We start from the raw sequence: 26,693 nt of genomic DNA on the forward strand, positions 1-26,693 counted from the left end.
ATTGCCCTCAAAGGGGGCCCTGAAAGTGAAGCTATTTCTAAAAATGTCTGTCTATAAGCATTATTTATTGTTAAAATTCTTAAGTATTAAGTGTTATCTGGTACGCTGTGTCCCTAGGTCTGTAAAAGTAAAAAAAAAAAAAAATCATGTTCTAATGCAGTGACATTCATATATTTTTGTCCAAATACTTTTGTGGGCCTCTGTATATTCATAATGAACTACAACTCCCAGCATTCACAGTAAAACGTCATAGCAAGTGCCAAAACAGAACAGACCACGTGATGTACATACCGCATTTCTAAACACAGCTGCTTTAATTTGTTAGCTAGCGAATTGTGGTTAGTTTACATTTTACTGTCCACCAGTTTACTAAAGCAGAGATGGAAGTGGAAACAGCACGACCTTATTTTTTCGGTGACATAGGTAAGTCCACGAGAAAAACGTGTTTGCCGCAATATCCATACCGCGTGCAGTCCTGCTGACCGTCTGTTATTGTTATTAATGTCACGCAGCTTTAAGCAATATATCATGTACATTAAGGAATTAATATGTTGATTAGTGAGCCAAGTCACTACCTGAATTGTTTTTTTTAACATGGTGTTCTCTCCATATCTGAATATATATTTATGTTTAATATTTAAGTTTTAACACATAAAATAAAATTAGTATCTAAACAATATGTCATTGATCAATAGGCTATGAGAGTAAGAATTTTGAGTGATTTGCGGTTTCATTTGAATCTATTAGGTTTCTGGGCAGAGAGGACAGAGGTCCATAAGGCTGCATATCAGGGTCAGGTGTCAGAGCTGCAGAGTTTGATTCAGAGTGGAGCTTCAGTGAATATTGTGGCTGTGGACTCCATCACTCCCCTCCATGAGGCAGCTGCACGCGGACAGACGCAGTGTGTGAGAATGCTGCTGGACGCAGGGGCTCAGGTACCATGCACACACATACAGTTCTTAAAACATACACAAGTGTTGACATCTGAAAACTGACATTGGCTTTAAAATGGTTCCCTCTGGGGTTGTATTGCAGGTTGATGCAAGGAACGTGGACGGTAGTACTCCTCTATGTGAAGCTTGCTCTATTGGGAACTTTGAGTGTGTGAGGCTTCTTTTGGAGTATGGAGCAAAAGTCAACCCCACCCTTACCTCACGTACCACCTCCCCTCTACATGAGGCCTGCATGGGAGGTGTGGTAGTTTGATGTAAAATGTAGTATATTTAAAGTTTATTTTATTGTATTTTAAAGTGTATGGTCCTCAGACTATGAAAAATGATATTAGATTTATATTCGAACTTTTTTTATTACAGTATTACAGAATCTGTCGGTAATTTTATAAATTCATAGAGTAATCAAATTGTTAAATTATATTTTGTTTTATTGACCTTTTTTATAATTTCTGTAGTATTACAGAATGGGTGTAAGTGTATTTTAAACACTACTCGTCAAATATTTGGAATAATTAGTATTTTTAATGTATTTGAAAGTCTCATATTAGAATGATTTCTGAAGGATTATGTGAGACTGAAGAATAAATTACATTAAAAATATATTAAAATGAACAACAGTTGTTTTAAATGAGCAATATTTCAAAATATATATATATATATATAAAATTAAATAAATATATAATATATATAAATATAAAATTAAATATATATATATATATATATATATATATATATATATATATATATATATATATATATAATATTTCATTTTATATTATATTTTTATATATTATATTTTATTGAACTTTTACTATTTCAGTAAGATAATTTTTTACAGAAAAATAATAATACAGAGTAATAATACATTTACAGAGTAAGAATTATTTTGATAAACTAAACTTTCTGAGTGAAATAATTGTTTATCCATCATATAATGTAACAATATTTTGTATTTTGCAGGTAATGCAGATTGTGTGAGGTTAGTGATTGCTAAAGGAGCCAGTCTGGAGGCTTATGACCTGTACTATGGTACTCCTCTACATGTGGCGTGTGCCAACAGACACCTGGAGTGTGTCAAGGTGCTACTGAATGCAGGTAAAACCATATCCCATGAGCTGTGAGATGGTACTCTGTCAGCTGTGCAAACACTGGAGAATGTGCTACTGTGGAAGGTAGTTTAAATCTGAAATCACCAAAGTGAAGCTTTTCATGAACAGTGATGCAGTGTGTTGAAATCTTTTATATAAAGTCAAAAGAGCAGTCCTGTGTGATATGCCTGTGTGCAGGTGTGCGAGTGAATGCCGCAAGGCTACACGAGACGCCTCTGCATCATGCTGCCAAGTCCAACATTGTGGACATGATTGAGCTGCTGGTGGAGTTCGGAGCCAACATTTACGCCAGAGACAAATACGATAGGAAGCCAGTCGACTACACAAGGCCAAATACGCCCTCGGCGCACTGCCTTCAGCTATATGAGAGTGAGTTCAAATCAAAACAGCCTTGTGAGGGAATTCAATTACACTTAATCTAAAATGTAAAAAAAAAGAAAAATATTTAATATCCTGCAATGTTTCGGCCACTAATCAAAAAAAAAAAAAGTAATGAAAAAGATTTCATTTAAAAAAAAAAAAAGTGTCCAGCAGATGGTGCTCGTGGCTTACTATAAAAGCTGTTGTAGCAAAAGCTGTCGTGCTTTGTGTTGCATGATGAATCATTTTCAAAGTTTATTAGTTTGGTATGTTCTCTATGCTTTCAGTGATATTTAAAATGTTCCTTAAAATGAAATATGTTAATGTTAAGTGTTACAGGGGTATGGTTGTATTTTACAGTGCATGCAGCAGTGATTCACTGCCAGGTCTGCTGCCTAGGTGCTGCTCAGGATGTTTTGGGTGTGAGGCTGTAAATAATTACATGAAGTTTATGATTATGAGATGTTGGATTCTGGTGTTGGCCTGGAAGCCGTCATTAGTCTCATCTGCAAGGGACATTCGCAACCCCATCCATACACAACATGCCAATGCCCTTCTTAAGAATGTAAACCACGTTAATGAGAAACCGTGGCCTAGGAGCTTATAAATATTTTCCTGGCCATTCAGAGGCTGAAAAAAAAAAAAAGAATTTGAGAATGCAAACAATCAGATTTTGTGTTTTAAATGATATGACAGGAGGTCCTGATCTTGAATGCTTATATTTTACATTTTATCAAGCATGGTTTTATCTACTGGAACGCTCTCTTTTATCTGTCCTTTTTTATTTGGTTTCTATGGAAGGCAGTGTCAACATACAGAGGATGTTATATGTTTGTTAAAGGGTGGCCACCCAAAACTATATTCACCCAAAAAGGATCTGTCATCATTTACTTACCCTCATTTTGTTCAAAACCTTCTTCATGTGTAAATGCATTGCATTGAAATTATATTATTTTACGTGTTTAAAGGTGCCCTAGATTCAAAAATTGAATTTACCTCAGCATAGTTAAATAACAAGAGTTCAGTACATGGAAAAGACATACAGTGAGTCTCAAACTCCATTGTTTCCTCCTTATATAAATCTCATTTGTTTTAAAAGACCTCCGAAGAACAGGCGAATCTCAACATAACACCGACTGTTACGTAACAGTCGGGGTGTACGCCCCCAATATTTGCATATGCCAGCTCATGTTCCCAACATTATGAAAGGCATTAGACAAGGGCAGAACGTCTGGATGTGCACAGCTGAATCATCAGACAAGGTAAGCCAGCAAGAACAATAGCAAAAAAATGTCAGATGGAGCAATAATAACTGACATGATTCATGATATCATGATATTTTTAGTGATATTTGTAAATTTTCTTTCTAAATGTTTTGTTAGCATGTTGCTAATGTACTGTTAAATGTGGTTAAAGTTACCATCGTTTCTTACTGTATTCACAGAGACAAGAGCCGTCGCTATTTTCATTTTTAAACACTTGCAGTCTGTATAATTCATAAACACAACTTCATTCTTTATAAATCTCTCCAACAGTGTAGCATTAGCCGTTAGCCATGGAGCATAGCCTCAAACTCATTCAGAATCAATGTAAACATCAAAATAAACACTGTACTTGTGCGATTAGACATGCTGCATGACGAACACTTTGTAAAGATCCATTTTGAGGGTTATATTAGCTGTTTGAACTTTTTTTATGTTGTTTAAGGCAAGCGCGAGCTCTTGGGGCGTGGAGCATCAGATTTAAAGGGCCACACACCCTGAATCGGCTCATTTCGAATGATGCCCCAAAATAGGCAGTTAAAAAAATGAATGAAAAAAAATCTATGGGGTATTGTGAGCTGAAACTTCACAGACACATTCAGGGGACACCTTAGACTTATATTACATCTTTTTAAAAAAATTTCTAGGGCACCTTTAATGCTGCATTATATTGTGTGTTTTTGCAGGTAACCCTCTTTCTCTGCAGCAGCTGAGCCGGATCACCCTGAGGACCGTCCTGGGCACCAAAGCTGTGGACGTGGTGACCAAACTGGATATTCCCAACCGTATTATCAGTTATCTCTTATACCAATGAACTCCGTCCAAGGCCTTTTTACCTCAAATGCACAAAAACTTGAAACACTGAGATCTCTTCAACAACTTTATCAGTTATATCCGCACTGTAGAGCATTAAAGGTGAAGTGTGTAATTTTTCATTCTTAAAGACACCATGGAATCAAAAGTAACAATTCTTGTTTTGTTTATTGATATTGCAATATTTATTATAAATCATTTATCTGTGCACATCATTTGTTTTCAATGCATGTGCCCTCGTAATCTTTAATCAAAATAACTTCCCCGCCCTATTGCAGCGACATTTCAACTTTTCTCTGATGTTTTTGGCCTGAGGGCAGGCCAACCTGTCACTCACATGAGATCGATCAATAACAAACCACAACCATCCATCGATCCAATCATTTCCTGAGGGACAATATCAAGTCCCGTCCTACTTTTTTCTTGTTCGAGAAGCCGTTTCACTGAGATATACGTCACATTAGGGAAGAAAACACTATCGCAACTTCAACTTTAAAAATATATCCTAATAATTTTTCTTACAATTTTGTACGGTGCAACTATTGGCACAGAAATTACACACTTCACCCTGTATGAGAATAGTTCACTTTAAAAATGAAAATTCTGTCATTAATTTTCATTTTTGGGTGGACAGTTCTTTTAGTTAACAGAAGCACAGCAGATTAAAGTAAACAGGGAGAATTTCATTTTAGCACTTCTCAGTAGAACACACTGACTTTGCCTGTAAAATATGTTGTCTTATTGTGTGAGAGGTGAATTTAGGACTGATGTAAACCATTAAATGCATGCTAGTTATTGCCAGAGACAAAGAGCGGGAGACAGAGACACAGAAAAAGAGGAAACACTTAATCTGGCAGCTGTCTACATTCAGGAACTCCTCTGACTGCTAAATGAAGTCCAGGCAAACAGCAGCACATTAGTCGCTATGCACAGGCACAACACACATTGCTGGATATGAGCATGTGAATGTCCTCATGCTCTCATTAGAGATTCATTATAGGGGATCAAAGCGGCTTAAACAAAGTGTTATTGCACAGGCCTGGGGGAAGCATGGGCATTCATATCATGACATGAGCAGCTTGAGTTATACCTCTGTTCTGCCACATTCGTTGTCAGTGTTCTGCTGTAGTGACGTCACAAGTCACACTTGACAGAAACCAGTTTACAACTTGTTGGACTTTAGTACTGTTGTATTAGTACATCGGTCATAATATTTCATAATTCCTCTAAAGGATTTGCTATAATCCGTACATATATTTCCAATTCTTAATTGCTGTTCTTACAGATCAGATTTTGTCTAAAGTGAGGAAAAGATAATAAAGACTATTGAATTTGATTGGATCATGAAATGTAAATATATATATATATATATATATATATATATATATATATATATATATATATATATATAATATTATTATTATTATTATTATTATTATTATTATATATATATATTTTTTTTTTTTATTATTAATATTTTTCCTGAATTTGGACACCTCACCAAAAAATTAGGTTATTTCAGAGGTAAACGAAGTAATATTTTCATAAAAGATTATGATAACAAACCTGCACTTATGAATTGCATATGCAGTTAAACTACTACATGTACTATACTGTTCAAAAGTTTGGGATCTGTAATTTTTTTGTTGAAAGAAATAATACTTAAATTCTGCAAGGATTACATTGATCAAAAGTGACATTAAAACCATTTATAATGTTACAAATGATTACTATTTCAAACAAATGCTGTTCTTTTGAACTTTCTATTCATGAGAGAATCCTGAAAAAAATGGTTTCTTAAAAAATATTAGAGTACATTTACACAACAATGATGTTCCAAAAAAGTAAATGTTTTTCCTTTGCATGTTTTGTATACAGTGAAAACGACTACAGATGCTGTATTACACTGCCAGGCCAGTAGATGGCGATGTCACTTTGTAAAGAAACACTACGTGCCACATGACGCCACCATTTTCACCAATTTCCATTTTTATGGGGGGTTTACACGACACCATTTTAAACTATAAACTGAAAACATTTTATACGTTTTGGTCGTTCATTTACGCGACAACAGCGTTTTGGTGGCCTGAAAACACAAACTTTTGAAAACTGGTTTCAAAGTGCAATTTTTTGAAAACTATGTTATTGTCTCCGTGTAAACTACAAAAACGTGAATTTGTGTAAATGGTGTCGTCATGTGTTTTGTGTGTTCAGTCTATAGGCGCGTAGTGTCTCTTTACAAAGCGACATTGCCAACTACTGGCCAAACTACTAAGAACAACTACTGGCCAAACTACTAAGAACATTCAATAAAAATCTTACCGACCCAAACTTGAACAGCAGTGCGTGCATATAAAATACACATGAAAGTAAGTAGGGTCAAGCCTGATTTCATGTTGTCACTATGAGAGAGAGAAAACTGTTATACAGTTTCAATTTATCATTACAAAATGGTTTTATTTTAAGTGATTTGTTTTATTCATTTCTCATTCATCTGTTCCTTCCCTTAATTGATTTAAAGTATGTCAGGATTAGCTTTGTGAGTTTGACCCACAGTTCTCCAAGTTCTCTTTATCCATTTGATCCCTTCACGTCCCGCCTTCCTCCTCCGGCCTCCTCTTATAAAGTACAGAATGTTCTATAAATAGCAGCCAGACCAGAAATAGAAGAAGATCCAAGTACTTGTGCTCTTCTCACTGAACTGGAGAAATGAGTTCCTCTTCCTGTGCACATATCCCGAGCGGGAAGGAGGGCAGGAATGTTATTAGAGTGCTAATTCTGATATTAAGCTTATAGAGACAGGGTAGCTGCTATTGAAAGAATGCTGCTCTTTTTCTTCTTAACTGACTCTCATCTTAAAACAGCCTTTAAAGGGTTGTTATTTTATCTTCACCAGTCTTAACTGTTTCAAGGAGATTGTTTAATTCAAGGATGTTCTGTTCTAGATAACCTAAAAGGCTTGGTTATGCCAACATTGCCTGGATATTTGGCTGGTTATTCCATGGCAGGAATAACACATGCTTAAAGTATTCGGTGCTATAAGGTTTTAATACTGTTCAAAAATATCTTGCGTAATGCTGGTTATGTTTATTTAAGTTAAGTTATTGTGAAGTAAATATTTATAGGAAGGTCCTGACTGTTTTATTTGTTGTTTTCCATCAGGATATTCAATAATAAGTCATAAAACAATTATCATTCTTCCTTATTGAGAAGACAACAGAACTAACAAGCAGTGTTGGGGAAAGTTACTTTTAAAAGTAATGCATTACAATATTCCGTTACTCCCTAAAAAAAAAGTAAAAAAAAAAATAACCAATTGCATTACTTTTTATGTAAAGTAGTGTGTTACATTACTTTTGTGTTGTTACTTTTTCCTCATCTGGGCTGGGCTGTTTGTTTGTTTTTATAACAACAAAAAAGTTATATTTTTGGAAAATGTATAGGCCCTTTCACACCAAAGTGAAATAAAAAAGCCTCAATGCAAATTCACACCTGTACAGTAGAGGGCGCAGGTCAAACAAACAAGCCTTTCGGCTGTGCTATGTGGTGTGTTTCCTGAAAGCATCGTTAGTCAATGTGGTCTTAGTCCCATTGAACTCTTTTGGTAATGATGGAACTTGCAATCATAGTTCACTTTGGGAAAGGCACCCCTGGATAGTGTTGCCAAGTCTATGCTTTTCCCGCGGAATTTGGCTACTTTAACGCTGTTGCCGTGGGTTGTTTTTAATGTTGAAGTGACCCAAGCAATGTGATATTTAGCCCCTAGAATGCTAATTTACCAAGGGAACCTCACCAGAATACGCAGATTTTACCCCATGGGATGCGATTGGGCTAGTTTTGTTGTGAAAACCTGGCAACCCTGATTCTGGAATAGAGAAGAAAAGTAGGCCTAAATGAGAAAATGTATGCTCGCATTTAGTCTAGAGCTAGTCTAGAAAAAGTAACTCAGATATTTTCTTATAAATTTAAAAGTAATGCGTTACTTTACTAGTTACTTGAAAAAGTAATCTGATTACATAACTCAAGTTACTTGTAATGCGTTACCCCCAAAACTGCCAACAAGAATATTGTTTAAATTCTATTTTAATATGATTCTCCCTGTGTTTTTTGAACAGAGAAATTAATACTTTTATTAAGCAAAGATGCATTAAATGTTACAAAAGATTTCTATTTCAAATAAATGCTTTATGACCTTATTTCTTTCTAAAACATCATTGTTCCTCTTTGACAAAACAACAGAACTGACAAGGATATTGTTTTAAAGGGTTAGTTCACATAAAAATGCAAATTCTGTCATTAATTACTCACCCTCGTGTCGTTCCAAACCTATAAGACCTTCGTTCTTCTTCGGAACACAAATTAAGATTTTTGATGAAATCCGAGAGGTATCTGAGTCCTCCACAGACCGCAATCTAACCACCACTTTCAAGGTCCAGAAAGGTACTAAAGACATAGTTAAAATACAGAATTTGCATTTTTGGGTTAACTAACCCTTTAATCCTGTTTTAATATCTATGATTTTAGCCCTCATGGATATTTAACAATATAATCTAACTTCATGTTACTTCACCTCAGCTGCATTTCTCTTCGTTGCCACAAGGGGGCTCTGCAGCTTTTATATATGAGTCATTTGTCTGTTTTTCTTTGTTTGTAGACAGTCTTGCTTCTTTGTGACCAAAAGAAGGCTTCTTTTTTTATTAAAGTACCTGATCACATTCTGGTGAATGTCTCACTGACTTTTGAGTATCACATAATTGAAAGTAGACTGTTCATTTAACAGAAGTAGACTATCACCCAACAGGGTTTACAGCTCCGTCAGCTCCTCATTATTATGTCTTCTGCTGGTTGCTGTTGTGCTACTGCATGTTGACACCAAACCTTTTCATTCAAGAAAAATAGCACACCTGATTACACAAGTGAGCTGCTTTTGTGCTGGAACAAAGGTCTGCTGTCAGAGAGGTTTTAGAAGGTTGTAAAAAAAAAAGTACTTGCAGAAAAAGATCATAACCTAAAGCTGGAGGAAGCAGAGAGGAAGCAGATTTGGTTCTGAGATGGTCCGCTTCTTGTCTTTAGAGGCTCCCAGGCACAAATCACCTCAGATCCACTCAGGAATTCCGACTCAATGAGAAACAGATGTGCGTGTATGAAGAGCAGCCATGAAAGCCAAGCTCAGCTTGAAAACTGCATGCTGCAGTCTTGGTTAAGACAAAGTTAGTTTGTGCCCATGAAACGTTTACATGATCTAGTTTTGTTACTTTTCTATCACTGTATTTTATAATGAAAAACTTTTCAGCATCTTTTGTGCTACATATATTGGAGTAAATTGCATTGCATGACAGGCTAATTTGTAGAAAGCCAAAAGTCTATAGGACAGAAAAGATTGTTGCCTGAAACTTTTTTTATCTTGGTTGCTTGTCATTTAGCAAAAAGTGACTTATAAGTCAGTAATTGCAGACACAGCCTGCCTGGAGCAACACAGGGTTAAGTGCTTCACCCTGGAGTTTGTCTCGCCCCTATCTAAAATCAGACTTTAACCACTAGGCTACTCATCTGTTTTTATGTACTGTCTACAGAACAGTCCAGGGCTGGGACAGTAGACAAGACTTACTCAAAAACTCATTGTAGATGTCTAGTCACAAAAATGTGTTTCTGTCCAGCTGAGAGTATAGACTACACACATATACACGTCATCTGTCTTTGTTTCCCCTTCTCCCTTGAAATGATCATACCATCTGTGCATGTGATTTTCTTTTCTTTCTTTTTTTTAAAGGGACTCCCTCTATTGGGTGTTCAAGCAACATACAACATGGTGACCTCAGCAACTTCCCATTTTATCTTCTCTGTCGCTATATGACATTGAATGTTTAAATGCACTCCAATTCTTTGAAGAAAAAAAAAGTAATTTTTATTTTTTAATATTTTGTTTTATCATTGTATTTTATTCATTAGCATTCCCATTCCTTTAAGTGGCAATGAAGTTTTTTTCATTTTTTCATGACTGTTTTGTGTGTGTGTGTGTGTGTGTGTGTGTGTGTGTGTGTGTGTGTGTGTGTGTGTGTGTGTGTGTCAGTGATTCACATTTTAAAATGAAAAATATTAACAGATAAAGCCACTCATTTATGTCTGTAGTATTTATATTATTTTGTTTTATTTATAGTTTATTTTTTACCACTCATTTCAACTGCCTGTTTTATGGATTGTATACCAGTGATTCACATTTTAATAAGAACATATTGACTTCTTAAGCCAATAAATAATCTAATGTTATTTCATTTTTTTTTTTGTATTATTTTTCTTTACCACTCATTTTAATGGCTGATTCAATCCTTTTATTTTATTTTATTATTTATTTTATACCGTTTATTTCAAAGGCTGATTTTATTGATTATATACCAGTGATTCTTATTTAAAATGAACAATACATTGACTTCTAAAGCCAATAATTAATCTCCTTTTATTATTTTGCATTGTATTGTAATGTACACAGCAAAATTCCCAGTTAAATCAACTCTGCTCAGAGTACATATGGTCCCTCTCTAAATAGTGTTAAAGTAACACTGAAGCAGAGTTAAAGTTAATGAGATAATTAAGTAATTAATAAGGCTGTGATTTAAGACACTTGTCGTTCTTATGTTTTTTCTTATTTCCTCAGTGATTCTGCTTGTTAACAGCAGGTGTTCATCACTAATGCGCAATCATTACTTAATTAATTGCTTAATTACTCTGGAGATTTTGCTGTGTATTGTGTTGTGTTGTATTTATTTTATACCATTTATTTCAATGGTTGATTTTATTGATTGTATACCAGTGATTCACATTTTAAAATGAACAATACATTGACTTCTAAACCAATAATTAATCTTTATATCCTTACTTTCATCTTTTAATTGACTTACGGCCCTGTATAATACATCTAATCTTTTTTTTTCTGAAATGGTGATTTTTTGACATCACACATATTGTTGGTTATGATGTGGTTACTGTCTTTCGAAGAAAAATACTGTGACTAAATCTGATTTAGCGTTTCCTCATGGCTTCACGGGTCACAGCACACTGAGAACAAAGGCCTCACATAGACACATGCACATGATTTCTCTTTTGATCTTTCACTGAAAATGAATTAAACTGGTTAAAATAATTTGAGGGCAGCAATCACCTGACTGCACATTCTTATTTGATCTTTACTTCATTATAATATTATTTGCCATAATGTGCTATTCATTCTTTTTGTGTTGCACCCCAAGTTGTTTTTCACTGCGTATGACTTATTGGCTTTTGTCTGTGTTCTTGTTTACTCTGTGGCCTAAATCTCAGTCTATCATTTTTGCATCAACCCTCAATTACAAGCTTGCTTTGTAGTCAGCATATTTTGGGGGATTTCTTTTCTTGAGGCATGAAAAGGCAACACAAGTACCATCTACAAAGGCATGCCTCACCACTTACATGTTTTACATTTTGTTCTCCATGCACGCAAGGTGAATTAGCACACATTAAAATGTAAACAAGGATTTTTAAAAAAACAATTGAAGTCATTTGAACTGCTTAGGTTTGGATGCTTGAAGGCAAATTTTTGTGTGATGGCTGAGGAATGATAGCGGAGTATATTAGCACTCTGGTGTCACTGCAGAGCACAGCTATTTGGTTGTATAAGCAGTTTCGAGGTCATATTTGCCACTGGCTCTGCTACTGTGGACTCTGTTTTTTACTGTGGATCACATGCCAAAAAACAAAACAAGAACACTATGTGCTCCAGGTAGCTTCTTCTCACTCCTCCAAACCGACAATTAGCCATTTAGCCTCCGCAGTAATGACAAGGTGTGTCAGCAGGTTGAGTAGTTTTCAGGTTTGAGATTGCGTTCTTGCCCTAAGCCATGTCCTCCAGATCTGGGTTTTCAAGTTCACCCGTTTCTTTTTATCAATAAGATAAGGTGGAGGTGAGACAAAGGGTTATGCAACATCTTTTGCTAGGCCTTCATGTTACAAAATAAGTGACACAATTATTTTTTTATTGGTTTAACTTGAACACATTTGACGATGGTTAAGATCATGTGATCAGAATGTAATGTGTTATAAATCTGCCTCTTGAGAGGTGATGTTAGTTAGTCATTTTAAGGGATCAAAGTGGAGTAGTAGCAATAAAAAAAATGAAAAAGGTAGCCTAATTGCGACTTTTTATCTCAGAATTCTGACTTTTTCTCAAAATTGCGAGTTTATGTCACGTGAATAGCGAGAAATAAAGTCAGAATCACGAGTTATAAACGCAATTGCGGGATATAAACTCGTAATTTCGAGAAATAAACTCACAATTCTACGGAAGACTACGGAAGAGGATTAGGGCCAAGCAATAATAAAAAAATAAAACCATCTCGAGATTACAGTTGTTAAATTTCGAGAAAAAAGTCGAGATAAAATGTTGAGAATAAAGTCATTAAATTACGAGAAAAAAGTCGTGAAATTACAAGAATAAACTCGTTAAATTACGAGAAAAAAGTCAAGATAAAATGTTGAGAATAAACTCGTTAAATTTTGTCAACATTTTATCTTGACTTTTTTCTCAAAATTTAATTACATTTTTCTCATAATTTAATGTTTTTTCTCGTAATTTAACAACTTTTTTCTCGTAATTTAATGACTTTATTCTCAACATTTTATCTCGACTTTTTTCTCGATATTTAACAAGTTTTTTCTTGTAGTTTAACGAGTTTATTCTCAACATTTTATCTCGACTTTTTTCTCGAAATTTAATGACATTTTTCTCATAATTGACCGACTTTTTTCTCGTAATTTAATGAGTTTATTCTCAACATTTTATTTCAACTTTTTTCTCGAAATTTAACAACTTTAATCTCAAGATGGTTTTATTTTTTTATTATTGCTTGGCCTTAATCCTCTTCCATACAATTCTGACTTTTTTCTTGCAGTTGCGAGTTTATATCTCGCAATTCTGACTTCTTTTCTATCGAATTCTGAGGAAAAAAAGATTGACTTTCAGAATTGTGAGATAAAATGTCGCAATTACCTTTTGTAGTTTTTATTCAGTGGCAGAAACAAGCTTCCACAGATGCTGACCAAAGAGCTGTAACCTACAAAAAAATATATATATATATTTATTTTAAAATGCATAATACAAAACAACAAATAAAAGCTTCAGCAGTTGTATATTTTTCCGAATTTCTGTTTCACTTTATATTTTTAATGGGCTAGCATTTCATTCTGAACATAGCTGTAGTTTCACAAGATCATTTAGCCTACAGATTAGCAGGTCATGCTAATTTGAATCAGGTGTTGTGTTCTCTATGGGGAAATGGCACTTTGTAGACTTGTTGCAAGATGTTGGTTGCTGCTTCAGCGTACTGATGAAGTCTGGCATGAACACAGTACCACTTCAACTTAAGGTAAATATTACCAGACCCCCATATATCACCCTATAAAGTTTTATGTTGTTATGGAGATATTTTTTTTTTCTCAAACAAATAACTTGAAAATAAATAGATCATTTGGCATCCACAAGATACTGTTTATGATTTAAAAAAGACAGACAGACAGAAATAGAGATAGAGAGAGCTATCTCTCAATGTTTGTATTATATTGGACTTCATGCATGCCCGCCAAAACAGGCACACCAACAAGTTCATTTAACATAAACCAAATCGGCATGAATCAAAGTCCTGCTGTGTGCATGGCACAGGGTTGTTTAAAGGTTGGATTAGCACTGAGATAAGAGACGTCTATAAAATGCTGTTTGATGCCAAGCTGGCAAGAAATAAGTCCACCTGAGAAAGGCCATGCCGCTTTCTCAGTCTGGACCGCAGCAAGCTTTTTATGTGAGCTAATAGGCCAGCATGATGGTGTATATGTGCATGTATTTTAGTGTTTCATGCATAAGCCAATGCTGCATGTATTCAGAGATGGTAATTCTAGATTTCATTACAACCATTCTTCTCCTCACAGCTCACCTTCTTTCTCTGGCTCAGTGTAAGTCAGCTAAATCAAACAATCAACTAGTGTGAATCACTGGCAGGCAGGCAAATAAAGCATTTGTGTCCTTTGGCTGCTTTTTGAGAGTATGTCGGTGCTGTCCAGGTTTGTTAGAGAGAAGGCACGTGTTTGCTGCATATGCCCTTTATTTAAGTGCTGCATGCACATTAATGGAGTCATAAGTCATTTGTCTCTACCTTTGTTTGCATTGTGGGTTTTGGAATGGCTTTTAGTGCAATATTCAGTGCTCCTTTAAGGATTTGTGGATCTGTTCTGTCTCGAAACTGACCCAGAGAGGACCTTACACCTCACATACTTCATCTGTCCTCACAAATCCTGTATCAGTTTAACCAAAATCCTGTACTCACGTCTGTGTTTTTGTACCACTGAAAGTTTGCGTGTTATTGTTTGGATTTAAATCATATGCACTGTACAAATTTAGGTTATGCATAATGTACTCAACTGTGTCGTGTATGAATTTTATAAGGTTACTTTATCATTCAACAACAGTGTCTGATAGCCTCTCCCCCTCTGGTAAATATTTAAAATTGTCCAAAATTCAACACTTAATTTTTTCGGTAAATTAAGTGGATCATCTGGGTACTTTCTTTTTGGAATTTTCATTTCAAACGCACTACTCACATTATTTATACAACAAAACCCCATAGAATAGTGCACAAGGACGCAAACTGGGATGCACCTACTGATATGCGTTGACAAAAACAGCTTGTGTGTAGTAAAAGAACTGACGGTCGCTTGATGCAGCTGCTGGGCCCATCACTAGCCATCCCGTCACGCTATAGGACACCACCCCACATTCTTTTAATTTCTGATGTCACACAGTGGCCCAGAGGTCACCCAGAACATACCATGGGGACATGACCCTTGTAAACCTGCTTTCCCCATGTGTTAGCCCTTTAGCATTAGCATGCATGCACCCTGAGATCAATTCAAAACCTTCTCGTAAAGGCGGACATATGGTACGATCAAACCGTGACTTTTCTTCTCGCTTTGAACATATTCCCCTCTGGAATATAATCTTCAAAGAGTTAACATTAAACTGTTGTAGTCTCTCCTTACAAGATCCTAATAACATCAAGCCTTTTTGATAGAGACTGTACATTTTGAAGGATTAAGCTCAATTTTTATTACTGTTCAAGATTTAAAGCACAAGACTTTACTTAAACAGCTTTGACCCATGTGTCATTGGTCGTAAATACTCTAACGCAACAATAATGGCCATTAGCGCTTAGCAATGAGATGTTAATGTGCAGGTTTTCTCTTCAGGCATCTTAACTATCATAACCTGTGGGATAAACCACTTTTGTAAACCGTTATCACCAGAAAGATCATGCCTTAGAGCTTTTTTATTGGTGAATTGCATGGCTATACTAGTTAGCCGATTAGCTAGACCAGTACTTATCTGTATCTTTAAGTTAGCTGTTAGCAAATGTAAACCTCTTGTACTATGCATACTATCGCAAAGGTCTGTCACATTTTGTAAATGATAAACTAAAGTAAAATAAACTAAAGATGTAACGTGGCTCATTATCGCTAACTGAATGCATTTTAGACTAGCGGTCTGACTGACATGTTGGCTGACTTACAGCATGGCTTCTTCTGGTTTCAAGGCACACACTTGCGTAATGTCTGGGCCGCTTGCGTTGTGGTTGCGGAGAAAATGTACATATGCTGCCTCTGTGAAAATAAATGCCATATTAATGAGAGGAATCATATTCTCTGGATCCAAAGTGTGAAAATATAAAAAAGGATTCTCCTTTTTCCATAGCAGGCACTTTGCCTGCATCAACTGAAAATGTCAGCAAACCAGACAACTGTAAGTAGATATTCTGGTGTGTGTGTGTGTGTATGTGTGTGTGTGTGGACTTAAAGGATTAGTTCACTTTCAAATGAAAATTACCCTCAAGCCATCCTAGGTGTATATGACTTTCTTCTTTCTGATGAATAATCAGAGAAATAGTAATAAATATCCCGATGCATCTGAGCTTTATAATGGCAGTGAGCAAGACCGAGTATGAAGCTGAAGAAAGTGTCTCCATCCACATCCATCCTTCATAAACATACTCCACATTGCTCTGGGAGGTTAATAAAGGTCTTCTGATGCGAAGTGATGCATTTGTCTAAGAAAAATATCCATATTTAATAAGTTATGAAGTAAAATATCTAGCTTCTGCCATACCGCCTTCCGTATTCAACTTATGAAAAAATGTTACTGGTGTTGCGTCAGTTAAGTTTTTTCCATAAGTTGAATAGGGAAGGCGTAGGACGTAGCGTAAGCTTTTTGCACTGCGAGAGTTTTACACTTTCTTCAAAAGTTGAATATGGAAGGCGATAAATATGTTAAATATGGATATTTTTTTACACAAACACATTGCTTCACTTCAGTTGTGTTCATCAGAAAGAAGAAAGTCATATACACCAAGGATGGCTTGAGGGGGAGTAAAGTCATTTGAAAGTGAACTAATCCTTTAAATATTTTTTTGTCTTAGCCTGAGGGCTCCCGGCTAAATCTAAACTCTTTTTTGGTGGGAAGTTTCAAGTAAATATTTCACAGAGACTGTTAAAATATTCCTGACAGATTGCTATTAAATGTGTGTCCATATGAGCAGTCAGAGAGTTTTCTGGTTTCACCTTAATGTTTGACACGCTTACTCACACAATGAGACTGATGACAGAGATAGTTTTTGTTTGTGTGTGAGCTCATGCGGGTGGGCGAATGGCCTTGAAACCAGGGCAGGTGTGACTCTTTATGCTTTCCGAAACGGTAACCTGAGGTCAGAGGCTGAGCTGTGAATGAAGCAGTCAGGTGTGTGGCCATTTCGGCAGCAGGTTTTAAGGTGCAAACATGGCACTTTCTGTATTGACCTCTGACCATTATGTCCAGATGATGGGTTTACCTTCAGGCCCAAAATTTAAGCTCTTAACTGGTGCATCTTTGATCAGATCACTGTTTGGAAATGTAGCTTGGCAAGCTACAAGTAACTTTTCATTTAAATCAGTTCAACTACAGTCAAGCTTCACTTTGCCTTGTCTCTGAAACCAGCTAATAAACTAAAAATCAAAATGGCACTCAAAACACTCAGGTGCTCAAATCCCACAATAACATTTTTTAATTGGTTCATTTGCATCTTGAACCATCTGAATGAATGAGTTGTACTTTCTATCAACACTTTTCCATGGAATGAAACAAAACGTATAGGGTGTCTGTGTGCTTTTGACAATTAAAATTAACTTGATTTGGTATTTTAAAAATACATCGCTCATACAAAAAAAAAAAAAAAAACAGAGCCAGTCTAGACTAGGTCTAATCTCCAGGAAACAATCTTTTAACATGATTTTAATGCATTTACAGTCTGTTTCCACCATGCATTTTGTATGTAAGGCTGTATAAGCGAAGTCAATGAATCTCGCTCCCCATTCATCACCGTTCTTTCTGTTCTTTAAGGTAATGATGCTTTTTGACGCTCTGATCTCAGATTTCACAGCTGATGAGAATGCCATGTTGTTTTCCTCTTGACTTCATCTCTTTTGGTCTTCTTCTTATGTAACCCCTTGTTTCCACTCCTTCAAACCAACCGTCTATATTTCAGGTCAGACCCAGATAATGGACCCTTAATCAAACACGTCTAAGTGTATCCAGGCTGATTAACATACTTGGTGTCAGTCTGTCCCAGCTGTAGTCGTCTACTCTTGGGTGGATGTTTCACCTGATACTTTACATGGACTGAGCAGATGTTGTTTTGGTTGAAATAATTCAATTCATAGCGAGTAATTAGATTCGTACCTGTCATGCAGGCTGTAGTTCTCATGTTGACAGCTGGCCAATCTGTAAAAATACATTCACAGTAAAAGGGCTTTTTGAGTCATGGACACTAAGACAGGTGTACTACAATATATCCCCAAATGCTGTCCTAACAGAGTTGTCTGAACAATTTCCCATTGGAATATGGCTGATTTGTTAAAGGAATAGTTCACTTTAAAATGAAAATTAACTCAAGCTTTACTCACCCTCAAGCCATCCTAGGTGTATATGACTTTCTTCTTTTCTGAAGCAAGATATTTTATTTTATTTTATAACTTGTTAAATATGGATATGTTTCTTACACAAATGCATTGCTTCACTTCAGAAGGCCTTTATTTACCCCTCCGGAGCTGTGTGGAGAAACGGAATATGGAAAATTGTGCCCCATATTTTTTTTAAGAGTGTATACCAAATGTATTCTAGTTTTTGTTTGTTTGTTTGTTTGTTTGTTTGTTTATTTACAGTTTAATCCAACTGGTTTTTCCTCTTCAGGCAGATTAACTATCATAACCTTTTAGATAAACCACTATTGTAAACCGTTATCATGATGCTGTTCGAGCTTCACTAGCTCTTTTGTTTGGTGAATTGCATGGCTATGCTAGTTAGCCGATTAGCCAGACAAGAAGTTAGTTTTTAGCAAATGTAGACCTCCCATTTTATTTATATATATATATATATAATATAATATAATATAAAATATATATATATATATATATATATATATATATATATTATATATGTTAAACACCAGAAAGTTCCCTCACACTTTGCAAACTTTCCAAATTCAAAAAACTGAAAAAAAATACCAGTTTTGAAAAATGATCAGTATTGTTGCATTATGTGTAGTTTATGTGCACGTAGGGCTGGGCGATACAGCTAAAAAATGTATTACGATATAATGTTTCATATTGTTTGAATTTAACCAATGCATTTTTAATTAAAGCAAACAAATAATTTAAAATAAAATGTAAACACATATTTCTTATATTTTATACGAAGATTAAATAAGTGTTAAAGAAACTTAAAGCTGCAAAATTCTGGATAAATCGAGGAACTTTTTTTTTTTTGTCAAACTAAGATCACGATTCTGAATGACAACTAAACAAAATAACAATTTATTACTAGAGGTTCTGACAAAATCTTAATTGCTGCAGTCTATTTAAAAAAAAATATTTATATGAATTAATTATTTTTTTTTAATTTTTGTTTGGATGTATGATTCAATGACTCACTCATAAATACTCTTGTTTCATTACTGGATGAATCAGTGTATTTGAAAGAATCTGTTGAATGAAGATTCAAATACTTTTTTTAAAACTAACATGTCGCCACCTTGAGAGTTGTTCATGCAACCGAACTTCATGTCTGTTTAACGCATTTAAGTGAAACTATATCAAGAGTTATACCAAACATTTTTTCTATCGTTATCGATTAAAGCTCAGTTCAGACTGCATGATTTTCAAAGTAGTCGGGTCACTCTTCTTTTCACACTGCATGACTATCTTGGCCAGCATTCAGTCGCTGCTGTGTTCAAACTGCACGATTGATCGGCGACAGAACGTTTCACACTGCATGACTTTACAATAGGAAGAATCGAACTCTGTCTGGCACGCAAACTACGTTTCGCAACCAAACACACACAAGATGTGACAAGGAAACAACGCAATATCACGCATGCAAGACCAGAGTTCTCACGTGAGACTGGGATTATTATTAAAAATGGTAGCCCGCAAGAAGCTTGCAATACGAATTATCTGTGCTCTGCTCTGTATCTTGCTCTCTCATTGGCTGTCAGTCATCGCCGATGTAGTTTTCAGTCAGAATAACTTTTCACACAGCAGGATTTTGAATCGCCAACAGGTCCAGATATTTAGCATGCCAAATATTACGCGACTCATATGCGATTCTCTCAGATCGCGTCTTTGCTCATTCACACTGCACGATTGTCACTCGCGTGAACGAGCACTGATTTGCCTGTGATTTCGGGCTTTTGTCAGCGATTTCCCAAAACCTGTCGGCGAGCCAAAATCTGGGCTAAAATCGTGTTGTTTGAACTCTGCTTTAGACATACCGTCGATAAATATCGATGCCGTTTTATCGCCCAGCCACGTGTGTGTGTATATATACATGTAACATGGTCAGTAGATGTGGGAAGAAGGAGGCGGGAACCGGCGAACATTCAACAAAACTTTACGCCTCGCATGTGACGCTCATTATCACTCGCGTCACCGGCCTCGCGCCGTTCCCTCACGGCTCTCGCCCTCCCTGCTCGTCACAATACACATTTTGAAAGACTTGCTTTGTGAAAATTGTAAATTGGCCCAGAGATGTAGATAAATTAAGTGTTTTGGGAGATAATTTATAGTGATGATGAAAATGTTCTGAGTTGTTTAGTAATTTATAATTGGGAAAAAGGTTGATCTCAGTGATTCACCATGTTCTTCTCAGCTCATGTTCTTCTCATTAAGGCTGAGCATTTAAATATTTTTGAGGGTACTCCAAGAACCCTTGAGTGAATCTCTCTCCCATCAGTGCCTTTTGATTCAGTTGCAGTTGTCTCTTACCAGCATGCATTGGCCTGCACTTGTTTTTAGCAATACGGGAAGATCTGGATTTTGGCATTTTCATGTCTTTTACAAGACACATGAGGAGGGAGTGACTTCATATCATATCATATCATATCATATCATATCATATCATATCATATCATATCATATCAGAGTGAATCATATCAGACAGTTAGTACACATTCAGTATAGCCAATAAGATGTTAAACTTGAAAATGCCGTAAAAAGCAAGATAAGCCTGTTACTCCAACCAAATCTAGACATGATCATACTGAGCTTGATTAATTACCCTAGTATGTGGTCAGATTTCTCTGGTTGATTATATCCAGTTGTGTTACATAACATTACTGGTACAGAAACAATACTTATGTGTTCATAAGCTAGATGGAATTATAACGTGTAGTTGTATCCATTTAATAAAGGCTAAATGGGTTATGAGACCAGTTAACAATCCCCAAATAAATCTGCATTGCTGCTGGCGTGGTGAGGAGGCAGAGGCCGTACCGCTGGCTTGCTGTAATATACAAGCAGACTCTAATTTGTTGGATTTATGGCTAGCCTGCCTTGGTTTTACTTCTGACATCTGCTGTGGCGAGACATTCAATTTCAGTTGTTGCGTCACACACGCATGCTCTCAGACCAAACTCCGTGTCCGGGTTCCTACGTCGGCAACTTTCAGACAAAGAAGCCTTTCACTGTGACATCAGTTTTCAATTCTGACTGCCAGACGGTCTTTGGTCTCAAACAAAAATCAGCACAGACTACAGGCCTGCCATAAAGTATTCTCAGGGTCAGTTTGACTTTGTTCTTCAGCTCTTCTGTGTTTTGATTGTGCGAGAAACTTTAGGAAGGAAACTGGTACAGGTATACTAGTACTAGTACAGGTATGATTTAGCTCTGTTGAGAAGGACAAAATAGGTGCTTTATAGGTGCAATATTGTTTATGTAATTGCCATATCATTGAACATTAACCTATTGCTGACCTACATCCATTTTACAATAGAATTTGCTGTGGTAGATGTATTTTGCTTTCTTCACTATAAAGCAACATTGATTGTGACAAAATACATGCTGCTCTTTATGATATGCAGAGCGGAGCATTTGCATGTGCAATAAAGCACTTTAGTTAACCAGCCGAGCACAGAAAAGTGCACATGAGGCCTCGAGGGTCTACATTCAAGCTGCTCAAAGGAAGAGAGACTTCAGGGCCAAGTGACTGGGGTTAACCGCTTCTCGGAAAAAACTGAAGGCAAGAGAGTGTGAGGGCCGCTGTTATAGGAGCGAGCCGGTCAGCATGCTTGATGTGCCAGAGCACAGAGACCCATTACACGTCTGTGCCTGTACCGAAGCAGCGAGCCAACAGACGGAAAACCGAGCATTCCCTAGGAAAAAAATGGCTCTTTTAATGTCTGCCCGTAAGCCCAAACCATCTGCGGCTGGCCTCTCTGACAATTTAAAAACATCTGTTAGATGCGTTTCATCCAGATTCACCCAGTGCTGCCACCATCTCATTCAGCTTGGACGTACTCGTTCAATGTGCAGATATACACGTGTGTTAAATCTACATCTCAATTTAGTTGTTTCAGAATTTAATTAGAATTAATTATTTTATGCTTAATATTAGGTACTAAATTTAATGTTAAATAAATGATTACAGCCTATTATTATTATTATTATTATATATTACAATATACATATCAAAGTAAACATTAGTTACAATAATTAATATGAATTCAAATGTAATGATTACAATAATCATTATTATTAATAAAATGATTATCAAAATGAATAATGCAATAAATATCAATATGAATATTAATGTTAACTTAAATGATAATCAGTATTATTACTATTAAAATTATCAAAATGAATACTAATACAATTGTAAATACCAAAATTAATGTTAATTGAATGATTACAATAATACAGTAGTCAACATTTGAAGTTTATTCTTAGGACAACTTTGAACTTTTTTTTGATCCACTTCAAATTTTGACTATTAATAAATAAAGTACAATTTAATTTGAAAAGATTAGAATAATCAGTATTATTATTAACAAAGTTGTTAATATCAAAATTAATAATAATACAATTATAAATATCAAAATGAACATTAATGTTAATTGAATGGGTATACTAGGCCTAATTCATTTTAAATACAATAATCAGTATTAAAATTATTGGTAACACTTTTGTTTTATTTCATTGTTAACATTAGTTAAAGGATTAGTTCACTTTCAAATGAAAATTACCCCAAGCTTTACTCACCCTCAAGCCATTCTAGGTGTACATGACTTTCTTCTTTCTGATGAACACAATCTGAGATATAATACATATCCTGACACATCCAAGCTTTATAATTACGAGATCAATGAGAATGAGCTGAAGAAAGTGCCTCCATCCACATCCATCCATCAATATCTACACTGTAAAAAATTACCGTGATTTTAACAGTAAAAGACTGTAAAAAGGCTGCGGTGAAAAACTGTTAATTGGTTTACAGAAAGTTTCTGTACTATATACGGTGAATAACTGTAATAGATCTAACGGTACATTTAATGTAATTTTACGGTTTCACAGTTTTTGAAAGTGAAAAATAACAATTCATTGTAAAATTTACAGTGAAAAACCGTAAATTGACATTCCCACAATTCCCTGCGTGACACTTCACATTTGATATATTTTCGTTGAAATAACTCTGTTTCTTCTTAGTTTTTCTCATTTTTTTCTAATCAGTTATGTACATTAGGGTTTTATGTTACATCTAATGTTGTTAAATTAATGTTTATTGCATTTTTAAAATGTCATGCATGTTACCATGATGGTGTTTAGTGTGTGTGTGAATGACACTGTGTGCACCTTCTATATGATAGTGTTGTCCTTCTCAGCTTGTAGAAAATCTGCTTGTGATGAACTTTGATTCATCATGTGAATCTTATCTCCACTGTGTTTGGTGACTGTCAGTGTATTATAAAGGTACAAAACAGATATTAGTACTTCATTAGGTTGGTAAATTAATATTATATTAATAATAATTAATAATTATATCAGTTAATGAAATGTTATTTTACCGTAAATTTTACTGGGATTTTTTTTACAGTGTACTGAAATCCAATGTTAAATATACATATTTAAAATGTAAAATTCACATGTAACTCCGTAATATGTTTACGGTTTGATGTCATTTTTTACAGTATTGTTCTGGTAACCACAGCTGCCGGTATTTTTCCGTAGAAACAACGGGATTTTTTTTACAGTGTAGTTTCCGCCAGACTGCCTTCCGTATTCAAGTTATGGAAAAAATGGAACTCGGTTGCGTCAGTTAAGCTTTTTCCGTAAATTGCATAGGGAAGAAGTAGGATGTAGCTTTTTGAACTGCAAGAGTTTTACACTTTCTTCGTAAGTTGAATATGGAAGGCAGTCTGGTGGAAGCTAGATATTTTACTTCAGAACTTGTTAAATATGGATTTTTTTTTTTTTTTTTTTACACAAATGCATCGCTTTGCTTTAGAAGGATTTTATTGAAAGTCATATATACCTAGGGTGAGTAAAGCTTGGGGTAATTTTCATTTGAAAGTGAACTAATCATTTAATTACGCTAGTTAATGTGAGAAAAAAAAAAAAAAGATGAACAACACTTTTACAGCATTTATTAATCTTAATGTTAATCTCAACATTTGCTAATACATTAAGATTAAAAGTTGTACCTGTTAACATTAGTTAATGCATTGTGAACTAACATGAACATTTTTATTAACTAACATTAACAAAGGTTAATAAATGCTGTAAAATATGCTCTTTGTTAGTTAATGCATCAACTGCTGTTAACAATGAGATCTTATTGTAAAGTCTTACCAAATTATTTATTACAAAATTAATATTAATAAGTATTAAAGATGAAAGGTTGTGTGATTTATGTATAAATACTTTTACTGTCTCTTAACTACATAAAAATTAGCAAATTCATCTTTATATATTGCTTCAGATACAGCTTTTGTGTTGCCTTTTCAGTGTAGAAATAGAAATACCTTTCAGTGCTAATTACATTAATTTATGACAAATGATTTATGTTCCCGGTAAAACCTATCTTGGGTCTAGATCTAGACCTCTGTTTGTTAATTACCTCTAATTTATGGTTTGGGTGTGGTTGCTGTTGTTGTAATTTGTTTAATTTGAGAGGAAACCAAACCCTAAGGAACATTTTATTGCTCAAAAGTTGCTCTTTCATAACTCAGGAGACAAAGTAGTTATGGATCATTTTTGTTTCAGATATTTATCCTAAAATTCCTCAGGAGAAATAACAGACTCATGATAAAAGTATAGTCCTAGTAATTTGGTTTTGGAAGTAAGAGCGAGACAAAAGTCTCCATTTGATCTCTATTTAGACATTTTTTCTTTTTTATTTCCAATATAAGAAGTCTATTGGAGGTCCTCACGTGTACAAGTTTGCGTGTGTGCCCATAAATTGGCATAATCATCTGTTTTGCGGGTGCAGCAGAGGAAATGAAGAGTAATTAAAGTGGGCCGTTTTAGTGTTGTTTGCACAGCGAGTGACACGGTGCTAAAGAAAACAAAGAGCACTGGGAAAAACTGCAGCCATCAGCAGCAAACAGGGACCAGCGCTCAGGCAAACCGCCAATCCAACCAAGCAGGCCAGTACCCACAGAACCGACCTCAACAGTGTGCATGAACTATGGTGTGCACGTGAGCGTGCATGATATGTTGTAATCATAATGATTTAAGACTTCTCAAAACAAAATTGAGAGTTAATCGGCTCTTTTTTTCACTTTCTGTCAAGGTGTTAAACTGTCGTTGTCTAGTCCAAGTGCAATAAAGCCCGGAGTGTGAATTCCACGCTGGCATGATCATAATGCCCATTAGCATTGGCCGTGTCAGCAGGAGGCCGCTGGACCATTTTTCCATTCTTCTTACCCCCATATCTCCCATTTCCTGCCTAGTAAACAGTAGTCAGCTGGGAGCGCTTAGAGACGTTTCACCTACTGTTAGCATCACATCCAGCAAACTAGAGCGGGATTGATGGGCGCCAGATATTGTTGTTTCTTCCATGAGCGGTATTCGCTGTACTGCAGGGGGTAGGAATCAGGCCAACGGTAGTTGAGTGTACTTTTTACTGGTGTGTGAATACACAGAATGAAGAAATGTTAAAGCAAAACTGATGGAGAGAGATGCAAAAGCTTTGCATATCCTGAAGAAGTAGACTGCTTGCAAAGTGGTGGACATGATTTCACAATCTTTGTTGATCCTGGAACAACATTGCAATCAACCAATCAGATTTGAGGGACAAGTTTACAGTTTGTCAAGTTTTGGCTTACAATCTCAGATTTTAAGGCAGGAACACACCAAGCCGACGGTCGGCCGTCAGGCGGTTTTTCTTCGTTGGCCGACTAAGTTTTCTCAGTGTGTTCCGAACCGTCGGCTGAAGTTGGTCCTCGTCTGCCTTTTTTCGGCCGATTCGAAATGTTGAATCGGCGTTGGAGCTCGTCGGTCCGTCGGTCCGTCGGGCCAATGGATCATTCTGATTGGCTGTTCAGCTACTGCCGCCTGCTGGTTCGGAAAGGCATTTCATCTCACTCAGGTGCAGAACTGACGTGCTGCTTGGCCGTCGGCTGTTTAGCGTCGGTTTGGTGTATCAGGCCAACTTTGGACACAGACGCTGCCGATGTGAGCAACCCCACAGTTGCTCACTCCTTTTCATTCACTCCCTCAAGTGTACTATATTAGTGGACTAATGTAGGGAATAGTGAATGAAGGGTATGGGGTAGGGCTGCACGATATATCGCATGAGATTGTCACGCGCATTTCGTCAG

At 35.8% G+C, this 26,693-nt stretch overlaps 1 protein-coding gene across 1 annotated transcript; it reads left to right on the top strand.

Annotated features, from left to right (window-relative positions):
* Positions 1–26: 26 nt before the first annotated feature.
* asb13a.2 (ankyrin repeat and SOCS box containing 13a, tandem duplicate 2) lies at positions 27–5,813 on the top strand. The gene is made up of 6 exons (XM_067390960.1): positions 27–423; positions 748–935; positions 1,036–1,192; positions 1,914–2,048; positions 2,240–2,431; positions 4,371–5,813. Exons 1-6 carry the CDS (start codon positions 381–383, stop codon positions 4,496–4,498), a joined length of 843 nt encoding a protein of 280 aa, XP_067247061.1. The 5' UTR covers positions 27–380; the 3' UTR covers positions 4,499–5,813.
* Positions 5,814–26,693: the final 20,880 nt, after the last annotated feature.

Source organism: Chanodichthys erythropterus, chromosome 8 (genome assembly GCF_024489055.1).
Source record: "Chanodichthys erythropterus isolate Z2021 chromosome 8, ASM2448905v1, whole genome shotgun sequence".
NCBI classification, from domain to species: Eukaryota; Metazoa; Chordata; class Actinopteri; order Cypriniformes; family Xenocyprididae; genus Chanodichthys; species Chanodichthys erythropterus.

Bases quoted from the DNA above. Each gene is read 5' to 3' on its own strand.
- asb13a.2 (XM_067390960.1), top strand. From the start codon at position 381: ATGGAAGTGGAAACAGCACGACCTTATTTTTTCGGTGACATAG. The intron at 424-747 runs GTAAGTCCACGA...TGAATCTATTAG, and splicing joins TTATTTTTTCGGTGACATAG to GTTTCTGGGCAGAGAGGACA. The intron at 2,432-4,370 runs GTGAGTTCAAAT...GTGTTTTTGCAG, and splicing joins CTGCCTTCAGCTATATGAGA to GTAACCCTCTTTCTCTGCAG.